Source organism: Sinohyriopsis cumingii, unplaced genomic scaffold (assembly GCF_028554795.1).
Source record: "Sinohyriopsis cumingii isolate HCF-2022 unplaced genomic scaffold, ASM2855479v2 utg001710l, whole genome shotgun sequence".
Taxonomy (NCBI): domain Eukaryota; kingdom Metazoa; phylum Mollusca; class Bivalvia; order Unionida; family Unionidae; genus Sinohyriopsis; species Sinohyriopsis cumingii.
This window is the reverse complement of record NW_028316037.1, coordinates 192,338-207,027: the sequence shown is the minus strand read 5'-3', so window position 1 is coordinate 207,027 and position 14,690 is coordinate 192,338. Positions and strand designations below refer to the sequence as shown.

The window sequence follows — 14,690 nt, the reverse complement described above, 5'->3', positions numbered from 1 at the left end:
GTTTCATGATCATGCAAGAAAATATCGATATTTGAATAATGCACCATTCGTATGTACGTTTTTGCGGCAGAAACACTGGATTAAAGTATCAATCCTTGCTCATCTTGTCAGTTTCACATTTACTATATTATGTAACATAGATGTAGATAACATCATCGTAAATTGAAAGCTAGAGTTTGCTTCAATATACGTTTATAATAGAATGGTTAATATTAAAGTATGGATCACAGATTTCTATTAAATTATAGATGTGCTTTGAGTTCATATATAATAGAACAAATCGAACATAGTCCAACTCATGGATTGCGTGAACGATGAATGAATATACATGAAGGAGAGACATTCATTTATCAATTCATGAACTTATTCATTTTGGGAAAAATCATACTTAGCACATCCTCTAATTGTTTTATGGATCTGTACACTCTTTAAATACGGACGAAATCAGGTGGTTTACTTGAATTGCATAGCTTCACTGACTTTGAAAAATCATCAGATGGAGCAAAAACGAAAGTCTTCATATTATTAGGTCTTAATTTAATGCTTTCAGCGTCCTGATTACTCTTTTCACAGATTCACATTAACATTTACTAATCATTTCTAACTATTTTATCGCTTCATATGCTTTTGTATTGTTGCATCCAGATTCTAGAATTGCTTTGTGTATTGGAGCATTTATTCTCTCTCTCTCTCTCTCTCTCTCTGCATTGTCGTTCCTTCCTAAGCAAAACTGCACGGATGCCTATCTTACCGGAAAGGAACATCATTCTAAAACTGAAAATATGTGAGATATTCTCATATAGATCTACGACCCGGATGAGAATTTGATTTGATGATTCATTCATAGTCTGGTCAGTTAACTTTCTTCACACGCCACAATATTAAATAAGGAAGTGAAGAGAGCAAACTACCAGACAGACACATCCCGTTGTACCGATAACAGAGATATTGGAAATCGCCATCAGGAATTCTTTCATCAATCTTACTGCAGCCGAAGTTATCAATTCACTTCCAGTCCTCCTGACACTGCCTGCTTAGCACATGTTTCTGCTATATAGAATGTATCATCCATCCATCACGATGCTTTTCCTCATAGGCAGTGAACCAATAATAATAGTTTAGAGACTTTCAAGTACGATATAACACAGCAGACATCTTCTTGGTATTTTAAATACATTGTTAATATTCGAGTAGCCACATTTTGGTGCAAAATCATGGCTATTATTATCAGGATCTGCTTTGTTCTCATGTTGTTTGACATAGATGATGCAAAAGGTAAGTAATTAAATGATCAAGTAGAATGTATCCAATGAGACTTACAAAGAAATATGGGACTCATAATAAAGTGGTAGTAAGACTTCATTATATCTGCTGAATTAAATGTAAAGGTATATAAGACATTAACAATGTCATTACGATATATAGTTAGATGGGGGGAGTTTTACTTATCATGAAGCAATTGTGACAGGGAACCAATTTTATCTGGGGTCAGTAGAATTTTCCTGCTGATGAAGGCTGTTTCTTTTTACGATAAATTAGGCTGATTAGTACATTTGAGCAGATAATAAAATATCAATAAAATACAGAATTAATGCATGCAGATTCTTATTATGTCCAGCATATGCTTGCATATAAGACATCAGTCACTACAAGATTTCAACAAATGAATATCAGTATATTTACCACGTTTCAGACATGTTTCTAAAGGTGCGTTTTGCTGAATGGAAACCCGAGATATTTGCTGAGGGAGAAGATGTGACTGTACGTATTGATGAGCTTCAAATTAATGGGTAACAAGTTTTAGAAATGAATTTCTCTGGCTTCACTAGTAAGATACATACCAGTAATGTGGTGCTGTATGACCTAATAAAGAAACAATTTGACTCTCAATCTGTTAATAGAAATTACACTGGCCGAATAAGAAACATCAAGATGAACAAAGGTAGTTTCAGTTTTCTTCTACTACATGTCAATTTTATGGACAGTGGATATTACACAGTGTTTGAAGATTCTCTGGAAAGAGGGAAGACGAGCATTCTTGTTCCTCGTAAGTTTTCTTAGCATCTGATTATATGCAATGACATTTCTTTGCTTAGTTTCACTCTTATTTGTTAACTGTTGATTTACTAAATTATATAAATTTAGGTTTCTTTTGCTTTGGTTTCGTTGCTTTCATGGCATAACATTGCGATATGTTCAAATTTATTTCATTATTGGAGCATTTTGTATACATGGGAAATGAACCAGATTAGTTATTGTCTAACAAAATTAATACATACAATATGTTTAAATACAACCCAAATTTGAACATCATGATGATAATTCAATCACTCAGCTGTGGGAGAAAGACATAATCTAGTACAAAATAATGTGTACAGAGGTGAGCAGATATTGAAAACATTTTGAAGGTTTACACTGATTGCTATTAAAACAAATATTCGGGTGAAGATGTTTGTTTTCTTAAAACACATTTTATTTGTTTTTTTAGATCGCGTTCTACTTGGTCATGACGTTGCATCTGTGAGTCTTCCGTTCATGTGTAATAAAACGAACATATCTTCGATTAAAATTGAGATGGTCAATCCTACGTATCATTATATTGTAATCTATGACGTGAAACAGGAAAACTGTACAGAATTTGGAGATCTGTAATTAAATAGAATAGAAAGCTGTGCCTTGAATGTAAGCAGTTTCACATTCACCTTGAAAAGGGTATCATGGTTAGACAAGGGCACGTATGTTGCTTGGGATAACAAGAGGTTCCTTTTGGACTCAGTAGATCTCAACATTCAAGGTAAATTTGTCTTGCAAATTAAATGACTCAATTATTAACTCTTTAATCGAGGAATGTTACATAGTACTGGATTATATGATATATTTTCAATAAAAATTCTTGTGGTAAAATGTAAGTGTAGAAAGGGGATGGCCTTTGGACACTTACACGTTTTCATTATGTAAGCCTCCGTTGGCTTAGTAGCGCCCTCTTATCTGAAATATAAAGCATGTTGGTCGCCGGTACTGACTTATTGGACTTGATAACAAGGCGAAGTGCAATGCATTGGTGGTGATGGCTGGGGGCGAGAATGTACAATAACCAGGACGTGAACTTAAACATACAACCTACGGGTGGGATGCCACAAAAATGTTGCGAGAAACTGAGATTCTGTATTATCTCGTTCATGAAACATTGGAAGATACTTTGGTTTGATTAGAAGTAGACCCATAGAGGGAATGAAAAATTTAGCGAATAATCCTAAATGTTCTTTAATGCATCAGAAGTCAGTCAGGTAATTAAGAAATGAAAGTAAATGTTTAAATAACGTCAAAGGTTAATATTTCAAGGGTTTATTACGATTTTGTAATTATTAACACATGCTTGATATTCGGGATATGAGGTCCACTATTCTGAATGCGTCTTGAGCACGACTATTGGTTTTCAACGTTACTTCTTTCTAATATAAAGTCGATTGCTTTCAATTATTGCAGGGCTACCTGACCCGCATAATAAGTTAATTTATTTTGTTTTCTTTTCTGTTCTCTTTCAGGCTGATGGGATTGGTCAAATATATCACACAAACCAGAGTCAAAATAATAAATATAATTAATGTGTGAATATTAAATATTGCTGTTAATGAAAACCCATTGATTATCATGATGGTTATGCCAATCACTCACAGTCAATTTCTCTCTCTCTCTCTCGTCATCTTTCTCTCTCTCTCTCTCCCTCTCTCGTTCTCTCTCTCAGATTGTATAATGGAACTTTGAAAACAAAATGGTGTGACATATTTTCAGCTACCATGCCGATAAATTTATATTTTATTTCACGAACCAATATGTGTTTCAACACGTTCATTTTAATTGCGTTCTTTAAATTGATTACATGTCCGGTACACTTGCAATTAGTATGTGCAGTATCATGTTTTCATTATGTCTGTACGTATATCAGTCGCTTATATCACATTGTCTCTTTATTCATTTGTCTACAGTAAGAAAAAAGAAATCCTGGATTTTCGAATTTTTTTACTTACTTTCATGACATTAGCTCAAGTTAATGAGAATTGAATGAGTTAGTTGATGTATATATTTCGAATAAAGGGTTGGGTGTTACAGATATATGTTGTATCATTATTCAGTGTTAAATAAGTTGTATAATGCAAAGCAAGTTTGTATGCAGTATCCTAATTTGTTGAATTCCATCATGATCAGCAAACGTATAGCTGGAAATGGAAGTGTTTCATTGCATAGCAAACGAGTTTATTTAAGACTGTGTACTTCATGATTCGAGTTAGAACGAATCTTTTGGGAATTCGTGTCTCACCTTCAGTTTGATTATCTCTTTTTTTTTTCATTTAGAAGGCACCAAATTTTCAAGCCCAGAAGCTTCAAAAGTATATATCACCTTACCCTCTATGGCAACGGAACCCGCTGATTCATCGAAGGTCGAAAAAGGACAGGGTAAGTGACGAACACATGGACAGCATGATTCATACACCTGCTTTAGATTATATGTCCCATAGCTTAAAACCTGCACATAACATCATGTGATAGAGGATTCACCACACTGAGGTAAAGTCAGACTTTTAAATATTAAGTGCATTGATCAATGTAACTATATATTTATTTGTCTACAGAAAGAAAAAATAAATCCTGGGTTTTCGAAATTTATTACTTACTTTCATGGCATTATCTCAGGTCAATGAAAACACAATGAGTGAGTTGATATATATATATATATATATATATATATATATATATATATATATATATATATATATATATATATATATATATATATATATATTACGAATAAAGGGTTGGGTGTTACAGATATATGTTGTATCATTATTCAGTGTTAAATAGTTTGTATAATGCAAAGCAAGTTTGTATGCAGTATCTTAATTCGTTGAATTCCCTCATGATCAACAAACGTTTGCGCTGGATATGGAAGTGTTTCGCTGCATTGCAAACGAGTTTATTTAAGACTGTGTACTTCGTGACTCGAGTTAGAACGAATCTTTTGGGAATTCGTGTCTCACCTTCAGTATGATTATCTTTTTTTTTTCATTTAGAAGCACCAAATTTTCAAGCCCAGAAGCTTCAAAAGTATATATCACCTTACCCTCTATGGCAACGGAACCCGCTGATTCATCGAAGCTGTAAAAAGGACAGGGTAAGTGGCGAACACATGGACAGCATGATTCATACACCTGCTTTAGATGGTATGTCCCATAGCTTAAAACCTGCACATAATATCATGTGATAGAGGATTCACCACACTGAGGTAAAATCAGACTTTTAAATATTAAGTGCATTGATCATTTTAGCTATATATCAACATCTCTTAATAACGGATCAGTTTGTCTTACTCAAAGATTCAGAAAACAAAGGAAATGAAAAGCAATAAGATATTACACTATAATAGCCATTTTATCCTTCGAGTTAATTGAGTGATCGTGATTTCTGCTTCCCGGTGACAAACAATAAGCTAGGTTATCGTAAGCAATGTGAGTTATTCTCTTACACTTTAATGCACGGAATTAGTAGCATTGTACATAGATCTTTAATTCAGATGACAATTTCCATGACTTTTACGTTATGCTACATTTTCTATATTGGTATTGTACAGCTAAACAATAGAAAACGTCAAAATTGCAACAGAAAAATATTATCGTTGTTAAAAATAGATGTAAAAAATAACAAATGTCAATAACATTATAATAAAGAGCATGATAAATATCAGATATAACAGGCTTATCCACGGGGAATATAAATCTTCTAGAATCATATTAAGATACTGATATTTATTACTTCCATTGATACTAATCCTAATATTGAATCTATTCTCGCAAACCAATATTAGCTATGCATTATGTTGTTTATATATCAATGTCCGTAGTGAGGTTGTAACATGATGAAACCGGGTTGGGACTGGATTAGTGAAGACACCGAAAGCAACTGCGTTAATAAGATGTTTATTTATAAGCGCAGATTAAATATGAACAAATCTGACACCATTATAAACAAAAAGATAAGGAAAATTATAAAATTCCTAACATGGAACTATCAACAACAAGTAACTCAACGAGAAAACTCAAAGATGAATTTAACGAATGCAATTTTAAACAAACGTGAATAACATCCTATCACCGATCAACAAAAAAATTATATGATCAACACCCCACTATAAACAAGGTCTTATTAAACACCAAGGGTGACCAAAGCACGTAATTTGTGCACTTATCAATATAATACTCATTTATTCATCAATCTATCAACTCATCAATTTATCAATTGATTAAGCGATATTGGAATATGTATGAATTTATGAATCTATCGTTCATATAACGATATTGAAATGTGAATGCATGTAATTTTTCTCAGATAGCAATAGTGAAAATAACAATAACATGGAACATATATATACATATATATATATATATATATATATATATATATATATATATATATATATATATATATATATATATATATATATATATATATATATATAACTATCGTGCAGCCCATTTGACATCCAAGATGTATCTCCGGTACCACCCGCTCTAGTCAATGGTCAAATAACCTCCATGCATGTTCCACCCCTCCCTGTCTGTTGAAGGATCCCTCAAGAGCCCTCACATTCAACACAGACCCGATGGTCGCGAAGCCTTGGTCCCTCGCATTGAGAACACCAGTACACTCTTCCGAACCAACGTCACCAGACACAGCGTACACGTCACAAGAAACCACACAGTTCTGTTACTACACATCACCAAACCATATGTAAGGCAGCTAAAAGTATAACAACTAAACCGTTTAGTACATATGACAAGGTCAAGTACTTCTGCATTGATATATATTGCGCATGCGCGCACATAAATTCGTTGCCCATTACATGAATCGTTCAATGCATGCAGCGTATAATTAAATTCAATCTGTCTGTTCAGTTACAACAAATAGCTAACTCGAACCAGACTATAGTATTTCTAATATCATGGCGGTGTATAACCTAGGTATTGACTCTCTGTAGAATTTAGAATAAATTCTAAAACATCTAATATATGAAACAATTCTGTCATATAAAACGAATAGTGATAAAGAATACAATCTTAAATTTCAATACCTCTACAGCTGAAGATTTGCTCCCGTAAAGAAGTAAGCCTTCTGACAAAACTCGTCGTAGTGTAATTTGTTTATAGAGAATTTGCTCTATATGTATACTAGCTGTGACAGATATGCGCAGCTAGGTACTTAGGTTTTCACTGCAGGCAATTTGCACATGCAGGTTGGATTGACTTGCGTTCAGTATTCCGAAATAACTAGAGCCGAAAAATATAAACTACCCTCGGGTGACGCTGCACGCAGCAATGATACCCGAGTACATTTTTGATCAGATAAACATATTGATATAAACCATACACAATTCCGTGACAGAGGTACACAATGGAATTAAATTTGGACACGATCAAGTACAAAATACAAATGTATATAACAAATAAACTTTACGAAAAGCCAATAAATGATGCAAATTAAATTACACACAACAGCGTAGATAAATATATGTTATTTCAATCTTTTCCTTTACCTACCTACCTACCAACCTATTTACCTATTTCATTTGCCTGGAATGTCAATAAATCAATAGGAATACCTTTATTACAATGAAGCTGATTTCAGACAAGTATTACTTTTCCCTATAGATTCCAATCTGACAACACATGTTTAGGACGATAATGCCAATATGTGCATCGATGATCGTCAATCTGACGGAAACAGTAGTTTGGAGATGAACTTCTCCGGTTACAGCAGTAAGCTACATGTCACAAATGTGATGCTAAGTGACCCAAAGAATGACCAACATGACGGAGGATCTATCAAAAGAAATTACACTGGTCAGATTCAAGAGATTGTGATAACCAAGGACAGTTTAAGTTTTCAGTTATTGAATGAAGCTTTTGAAAACATTAAAGAGTTTGAAAATTCCTGTGAGAAAAGAAATGCAAGCATTATTGTAAAACGTAAGTATTCATATCGCCTTCTTTTAATAACAAGAAAAAACAATTGTATATAGCTAGATGTACGGAGATATTTGTGTTGCAGTAAGTTTTATTTATCACAGGACACTTCAGGAGAACAGACAAATGCAGTACCCTTTAATTAATTGGCTAATCTACGTTCAGAGCATATCTCTCTCTCTCTCTCTCTCTCTCTCTGTCTCTCTGTCTGTCTGTCTGTCTCTCTCTCTCTGTATATATATTATATAGTTTCAGAATAATTTGAAGTTCCTGAAAATGAAACAAAGAATCAATAGTCAATAAACTAGTTTTGTTACTAGGGACAACATGAATTTATGACCCTCTTGGTATCATTGTGCACTGGATTAAATGGAGTTTTGCAGTGTTTGAGACATTTTGATTAAGTTGAGATTTTCCCTGAATGTTACGTTTTTACAGTCTTGTACCCAGTTCTCATATCAAGATTTTTAAAACAACGTTACAAACATATTTCGAATGACACCACCTTTCGAAAGTAAGCAATTAATTTAATTTGATTTCAATTTACAGCATTTGTAAGCCCCCAAGTGTACTATACTAAATAAGAATGCAGGCGCAGAGGGATAATTTTACGGTTTGCCAGAAAAAAATCTTTATGGTGGGAATCCCATGTAGACATGAATCTTTGAACAGTGTGAGGAGCGATAACAAGATTTACAATAAGTCCTCTGTTGTGACCATATTGGATATTAGAGCGACATCGTTTGCATTTAGGACCAAACAGTCATCATACAAAGCTTTAATTTGAAAACTCTGTCTTGAAAAAAAGCATCATAGGAAACTCTTTTTGTGCAGCCTCCATGTTGATTTGGCCTTCCTTTCAGACGTATTAGCGGTGACAAGATGGTTTTTATGGCTGCCATGTTAGAGCAGCACTTGTTTTCATTTAGTATGAACGAGATGATTGCTTGTGTAAAGCTTCATTTCAATCCTCCAATAGTTTAAGAGGGGAGCAAACTTCACTTACTTACACAGGACGATATGCGACGGAGAGATGGAAGATGAAAGTCCATCATATAAGCTTTTACAGTTTATGAATAGATAAGCTAAATATAGGCATCGCTATTCTAAACGAGAGGGTTAATGGTTAAAGTCATATTATATATATTGATAATTGATCATGTAGTAGCTTATGGAAACGTGACAATCCTACAGAGGATGCTGGTTTTCGATGACAATTTCGACAACTGTATCCAGTAAAGCTTGTTACCCAGCCGTTTTGGTACCCACTCCTAGATGGACCACATTATTTGGCAAGATTGACTAGATGCTGGTACCTATGAACAGAAGGGCAATAAGATCCAGCAAGTTTAGGTGATTAGTTCCAAAATCAAATGTAATATTGTCCTTACTATAGACTGAATTTATTTAATTCCTTTTGCAGAAGCAGATTAGTTCAACAAGGCGAAAACTTGGGGACACCTCCCTTCATGTATAACGAAACCGATATATCTTCGAATACGAACGATGTGATACAAACTTATGTTAGCTGTCCTGTGATAATTTATAATGTGACACAGGGAAACTATACCCATGTTGCACAAAGCTACTCGGCTCGAATAAAAAACTGTGTATTTTGCGGAAACAAAGTTTCGTTCATCTTTCAAGAAACATCGTGGTTAAAGAACGCTACATTTACTACCTGTGATGACAAAGGCTTTATTTTGCATTCGATATTTATCGATATTCAAGGTTCAAGCCTTGAAACTACAAAGGAGTATCACAAGTTATCAATTGGGCCAAAGTCCACCCATGAATCATCAAGCTCCAATGGTAGGTAGGAACGAAATGCAAATTATGGAGTAGACTAATCTCGTTTCTTCCAAATTTGCAATTGAAATAAATCAATGTATGAAAAGGGTCTGACCGATTACCTTCAATGTTCAGAAAATATATCGTACTGTTTTACTGCTTTTTATGTTCAGAAATGATAATATATCGTCACGTCCATTCGTGGAACGTTTATTGTATAATAAAATGAGATTAAATTAATATATATCCTCTCCCCAAATTGCGATTTGTATATCCAATGCATGACATTTTGTTTATTTTCCGGATGATTGTTTTTGGGGACAACCATACGTTATAGGTAGAGATAAGTTTTGTTTTAGTACTTCTAAGTGCTTTTTGCATATATAAATCTAATTATATCTGTGTCATATCTACTTCTCTATATGTCTATAAAATATATGTCTATCGATCTATATACCTGTCTGGCTGTCTGTATGCACAAATATACGTGGGTAGTTACGTAGGCCTGTCTGCCTATTTCTTTCTCGATCTGTGTTAGTCTATTTCAAATGCCAATTTATATTACATTTTGTGCTTTACAAAGAACTCACGATGGCTTTTGATCTCTGCAGTAGTGGTTCTAGTTGTGTCAACTTGCATGGCGATATTTGCTTTCACTAAGCTTCGAAACAGGGGAGGTAATGCATATTTTGTAATGATGCAATTTTTTAAATTTTGATTATGTAAAAAAAAAAAGAATCCTTGATGTCCTTTTCAAAGCTGAGATATCTATGTAATTAATGCAAAGTCCCTGTAATAATAGTATTTAGGTCTGGAGACTTTTGATCGCCTAGCGCCTAGAATATTTGCTAAGAATCTACTGAATACAAAAGAAAAACAGTTTAACACTAAATAACTAAAGCACATTATGTTCAATCGTATTAGAAAATAATAGCCTCAAATGACTCACAGGTATCCAACAATTTTTATGTATTAAAATACGTAATATTTAGACAAATTGAAAGAAAGAAAAACAACTTTTAAGATTTAAGCCATAACAAATGTTAATTAATAGTTATGGTTGCAAATTGAAATTGAAATTATGTTGCAAACACTGTTTTTAATGAAAGGTAAAATTGTCTATTGATACTACCTCAGTGTTGTATTTGAAGAAAACCGAGGATAATGTTTCGCGTAAATTTCCCTAATATCTATATTTCTTGGATGTAGTGCCTTTCTTTAATTTTCGCACAGTTTTTCCAGCTCCAACGCCTGCAATTCTTTATTGCGGACCCACATCTTTATTTTATTAATATAGGAAAAAAATATGATTGACTGACTTAATGATTGATATGTGTTTAACGGCACATCATCACGTAATAGGTTATATCTTGTAGAGGGATAAAAAATAAAGTGTCTTTCCATAAAGACAACGCGGCGACCGATCCGGTCTTGTCTTGGAATGATTCCGAGCACCACCTTTCTAGCTGCCGGCCCAGAACAACCGTGTCCCTCTGTAATAAGAAGGAAACAAGAAAGAATGTTAACGAAGGCATTTGTTTTGAAAAATTTAAATAAAATATATCATCACATAGCAAAAGTGAGTGCCACCAATGGTTCGGTTGTTACGGCCAAACTTTTAAGCTAAAAAGATAATTATTTTAAAATTGCAAACACAAATATGTAAAAGGTTGCATGAAAACTGCTCAACTGTATTCATGTGATAAGTTTAAATATATGATTCTCCACATTAACCTACGTTTCAGCTAATGCAATACCAACTTCTGAGACAAATGATGCCACATACAGGAATAAGAGAAAACCGACTGCTAAAGGTTCGCGAAATTTGTACCCAAACGTCAAGGAAACAGATGCTTTTGAAGAATCAAGAATGTTGTCGGCGAGGAACCAGAATTCAGAAAATGTAACAGATATCACAAACAATAAAGACCAGGCCAAAAGCAGACCAAAACATGTACATAGATTATCAATAACGAATTCGACAGAAAGCATCGCGGAATCTTGGTTTGAATACGATTACGTGGTTCAGCATAGTTTTATGACTTTACGGCCACCAGGACCGGACCCTGTTGTAACCAGAAAGACCAAGGAAGAAGTTGCAGTTGCCGAATCTATATCTTGGTATAAAATAGTAAACGAAATGGTATCATCAATAGTGTATCTATCAACGTTATATGCGAATGCCAACAGAAAGAGAGCTAGAGGTAGTCATTGCATAGTGTCTAGCTCAGAGCTAGGAAGCCGAAAATTTATCAACGATTTAGCTCCTCCAGGTTATTTCGACTTAGAGGACATTCAAGCAGCGAGCAATATGACATCATCTTGTTGCTTATCATATGACGGAGGTCGAGGTAGGGGGAACGCCGAGAACTTGGACTCCAGTGTGTTAGCTACAAGACCAGAATTTTTGGAGCTTTCAGGTAGAATAATATATATTATATCATTTCTTTACAGTAACATTATATTACTTTATGAACTTATAAGTGTACCTTTTGTTCCATACAAGTTAGAAGAAAATACTTCAGCCGTAAAGTTAAATGTAATAATGAAGAAAGAAAAAAAATGGCGATGGAGCAAGACCGTAATTAATTTTCTAAAACGAAGAAAATCTGTAGAGAAACTAAATAGTACTTTCAACTAATTTTCTGTGTTGTGCCATCCCTCCCCCCCACGCCTTCTCGTGCGTCTTTTATAATGCTATTTTCTACATCTACTCAAACACATGTTGGCCATATTTCATGTTTGCACCATGAATTAATTGTATATTGATGCAGATCTACCAACGTATAAGACTGGTAAGTAAAAAAAAGAACAACTTTAAATGGCCTTTCTTAAATTACGAAGAATACTTCACATAATTTAATAATTTCCAGAAGTTATCTTCCTACTAGTGAAAATGGCACGGTCAAAAACTTTTGCTTATATCTGCTAGGCTGAATTCAGCAAGGGAGGTGACTGCTGCTAAGTTGCGTCTCTTTGGTTTGTTAAATGCAATATTATCTCCCCTTTTGTGCTTATTATATACAAGAAATACAATTTTGTCACTAAATATTATCAATTTAATCAATAGTTTCGACAGGGGAAAATATGAAAACGTTTTCACATGTGCAATTTTGTATTTTCATTCTTGAAGTTTCTGAACAATTGTTTTACTTTGCTTAAACAGACTCGGAAAGTCGAGATGTTGCCCAGTTCTTCATCTATGAGAATCCTCGAAGTTATTATGACCATTCTCCTGCCACGGGTAGAAAACATAGAAGGAGCCAGTCATTTGGCGAAATGATGGATATCGCCAGCTTCCGATGGGCTAGGAGAAAATCTGCCAGGACTTACGTTAAGAATAAGTGTTTCGATTCCCTATAGGAACTCAACGTATAATCGTTACGAGAAAAAATAAGTGAATACAAAAACGGATGGAAAAGGAAAAAGGATTAAAATAGCCAATGACCGAGTCTTTGTACTATCAGATCGTGCTCAAAGATTCCTTGTTTAGTGTGAATGGATTAGAATGAAAGAGCGAATGCGGCAAAGGAAGAGAATGAGAGAAGAGAAGATAAAGAAACTTTCGACATTGGATGAGCAAATACATTTTTGTACACAATTGGAGGAAATTGCATACAGTTTCGGGTATGGATGGACGAATTAAGTGCTTCCTCAAAATGTTAATTGCCCCTGGAAGTTTAACATGATAATTGTGGGAGATTTCCTTTTCCTTTATGATGTGGATGTCAACCAAACATATTTTTAAAATGTTACTCATATGTAGTATGTAACATCTGGTCTTTTAATTCAGATATGAAACTTTTCTACAATCTAGTGGATTTTATTCAGTTTTCAAGTTTTAAATGTCGTATATTTGACTGTAAAATAAAATTATTCAAAACACACATGCATATTTGTATGAGCTGCCAATTAAAACTTCTCTTGTGCTACCTTAATTGGTGAATTGCTCCTCGCTTCTCATTTTACTGCAAAGTCAGGAGATTGAAACGAGATCAATGTATCCAACTTCTCACCTAAACATAATAACTGATCTATTGTGAGGCATGCTTCAGAAAGATTTATAACCATCATATATAATTTAATATGCACGAAAAATAAAGATATTTCAAAGCAAATTTCAATTTCGCCAAGAATGACCGCAATTACTGGTCAAATATAATTGTTTCATGTCGCAGAAAGTGGAACATTGAATGTTATGCCCGAATAAACTTGTTCCCATTATGAACGAATATATTTTTACAAGTGTAGGAAACAATTCTTTAGACGGTAAACATATTCCATAAGTAGTGATCAGTATTTTTTTAAAAGTTTGCTAGTCTCAAAGAAAATTAGTCTGGAACGCATATTAACTTATCTTCTCTGCCAACATTTAGACAAACGTAAAATAGTTAAGTTCTTAATGTATTTAATAATTTTCTGAGGGAAGTAAAACTTTTTTCCACCTAGGAAATTAAACTTTCTAATTTTCTATACCTTTCGAGAACTAAACTTGGCACTTTATTTATATATATGAAGACTTCTGCAGGTTGATAGTATAATATTTCAGTAACATATGTTTATAACGTATGTCTCGCAGAGAATGATACTTGATGAAGGCTCTCTCTCTCATTTTAGCCGTTCTGCAGAAATAAGTTATCTGAACTTGGTTGCAAAGTGTAATAATGAAAGATATTGCCCTGTTAGTATAATACTGGTTCTTATTGTTAAAATCAAACGAAACATCTTCAGCAAGTCGGAGGACAGTCAAGGGTGACTATTATTGGTAATATATGTATATATATATATATATATATATATATATATATATATATATATATATATATATATATATATATATATATATATATATATATATATATATATCACTAGGCCAAGTTCGGT

The 14,690-nt window shown here is 33.8% G+C and overlaps 1 protein-coding gene and 2 long non-coding RNA genes across 3 annotated transcripts; all 3 read left to right on the top strand.

Moving 5' to 3' along the window:
• Positions 1 to 940: 940 nt before the first annotated feature.
• LOC149771708 (uncharacterized) lies at positions 941 to 6,408 on the top strand. Its single transcript, XR_016418164.1, has 5 exons — positions 941 to 1,275; positions 1,694 to 2,047; positions 2,489 to 2,794; positions 4,354 to 4,455; positions 5,070 to 6,408. It is a non-coding gene; the product is annotated as an uncharacterized LOC149771708 (long non-coding RNA).
• A 238-nt stretch (positions 6,409 to 6,646) lies between these two features.
• On the top strand, positions 6,647 to 9,687 carry LOC149771707 (uncharacterized). Its single transcript, XR_016418163.1, has 3 exons — positions 6,647 to 6,783; positions 7,701 to 8,018; positions 9,439 to 9,687. It is a non-coding gene; the product is annotated as an uncharacterized LOC149771707 (long non-coding RNA).
• Positions 9,688 to 10,888: 1,201 nt separating this feature from the next.
• Positions 10,889 to 13,651, top strand: LOC149771706 (uncharacterized). The gene is made up of 2 exons (XM_089948194.1): positions 10,889 to 12,226; positions 12,973 to 13,651. Exons 1-2 carry the CDS (start codon positions 11,677 to 11,679, stop codon positions 13,167 to 13,169), a joined length of 747 nt encoding a protein of 248 aa, XP_089804320.1. The 5' UTR covers positions 10,889 to 11,676; the 3' UTR covers positions 13,170 to 13,651.
• The last annotated feature ends 1,039 nt before the right edge of the window (positions 13,652 to 14,690 follow it).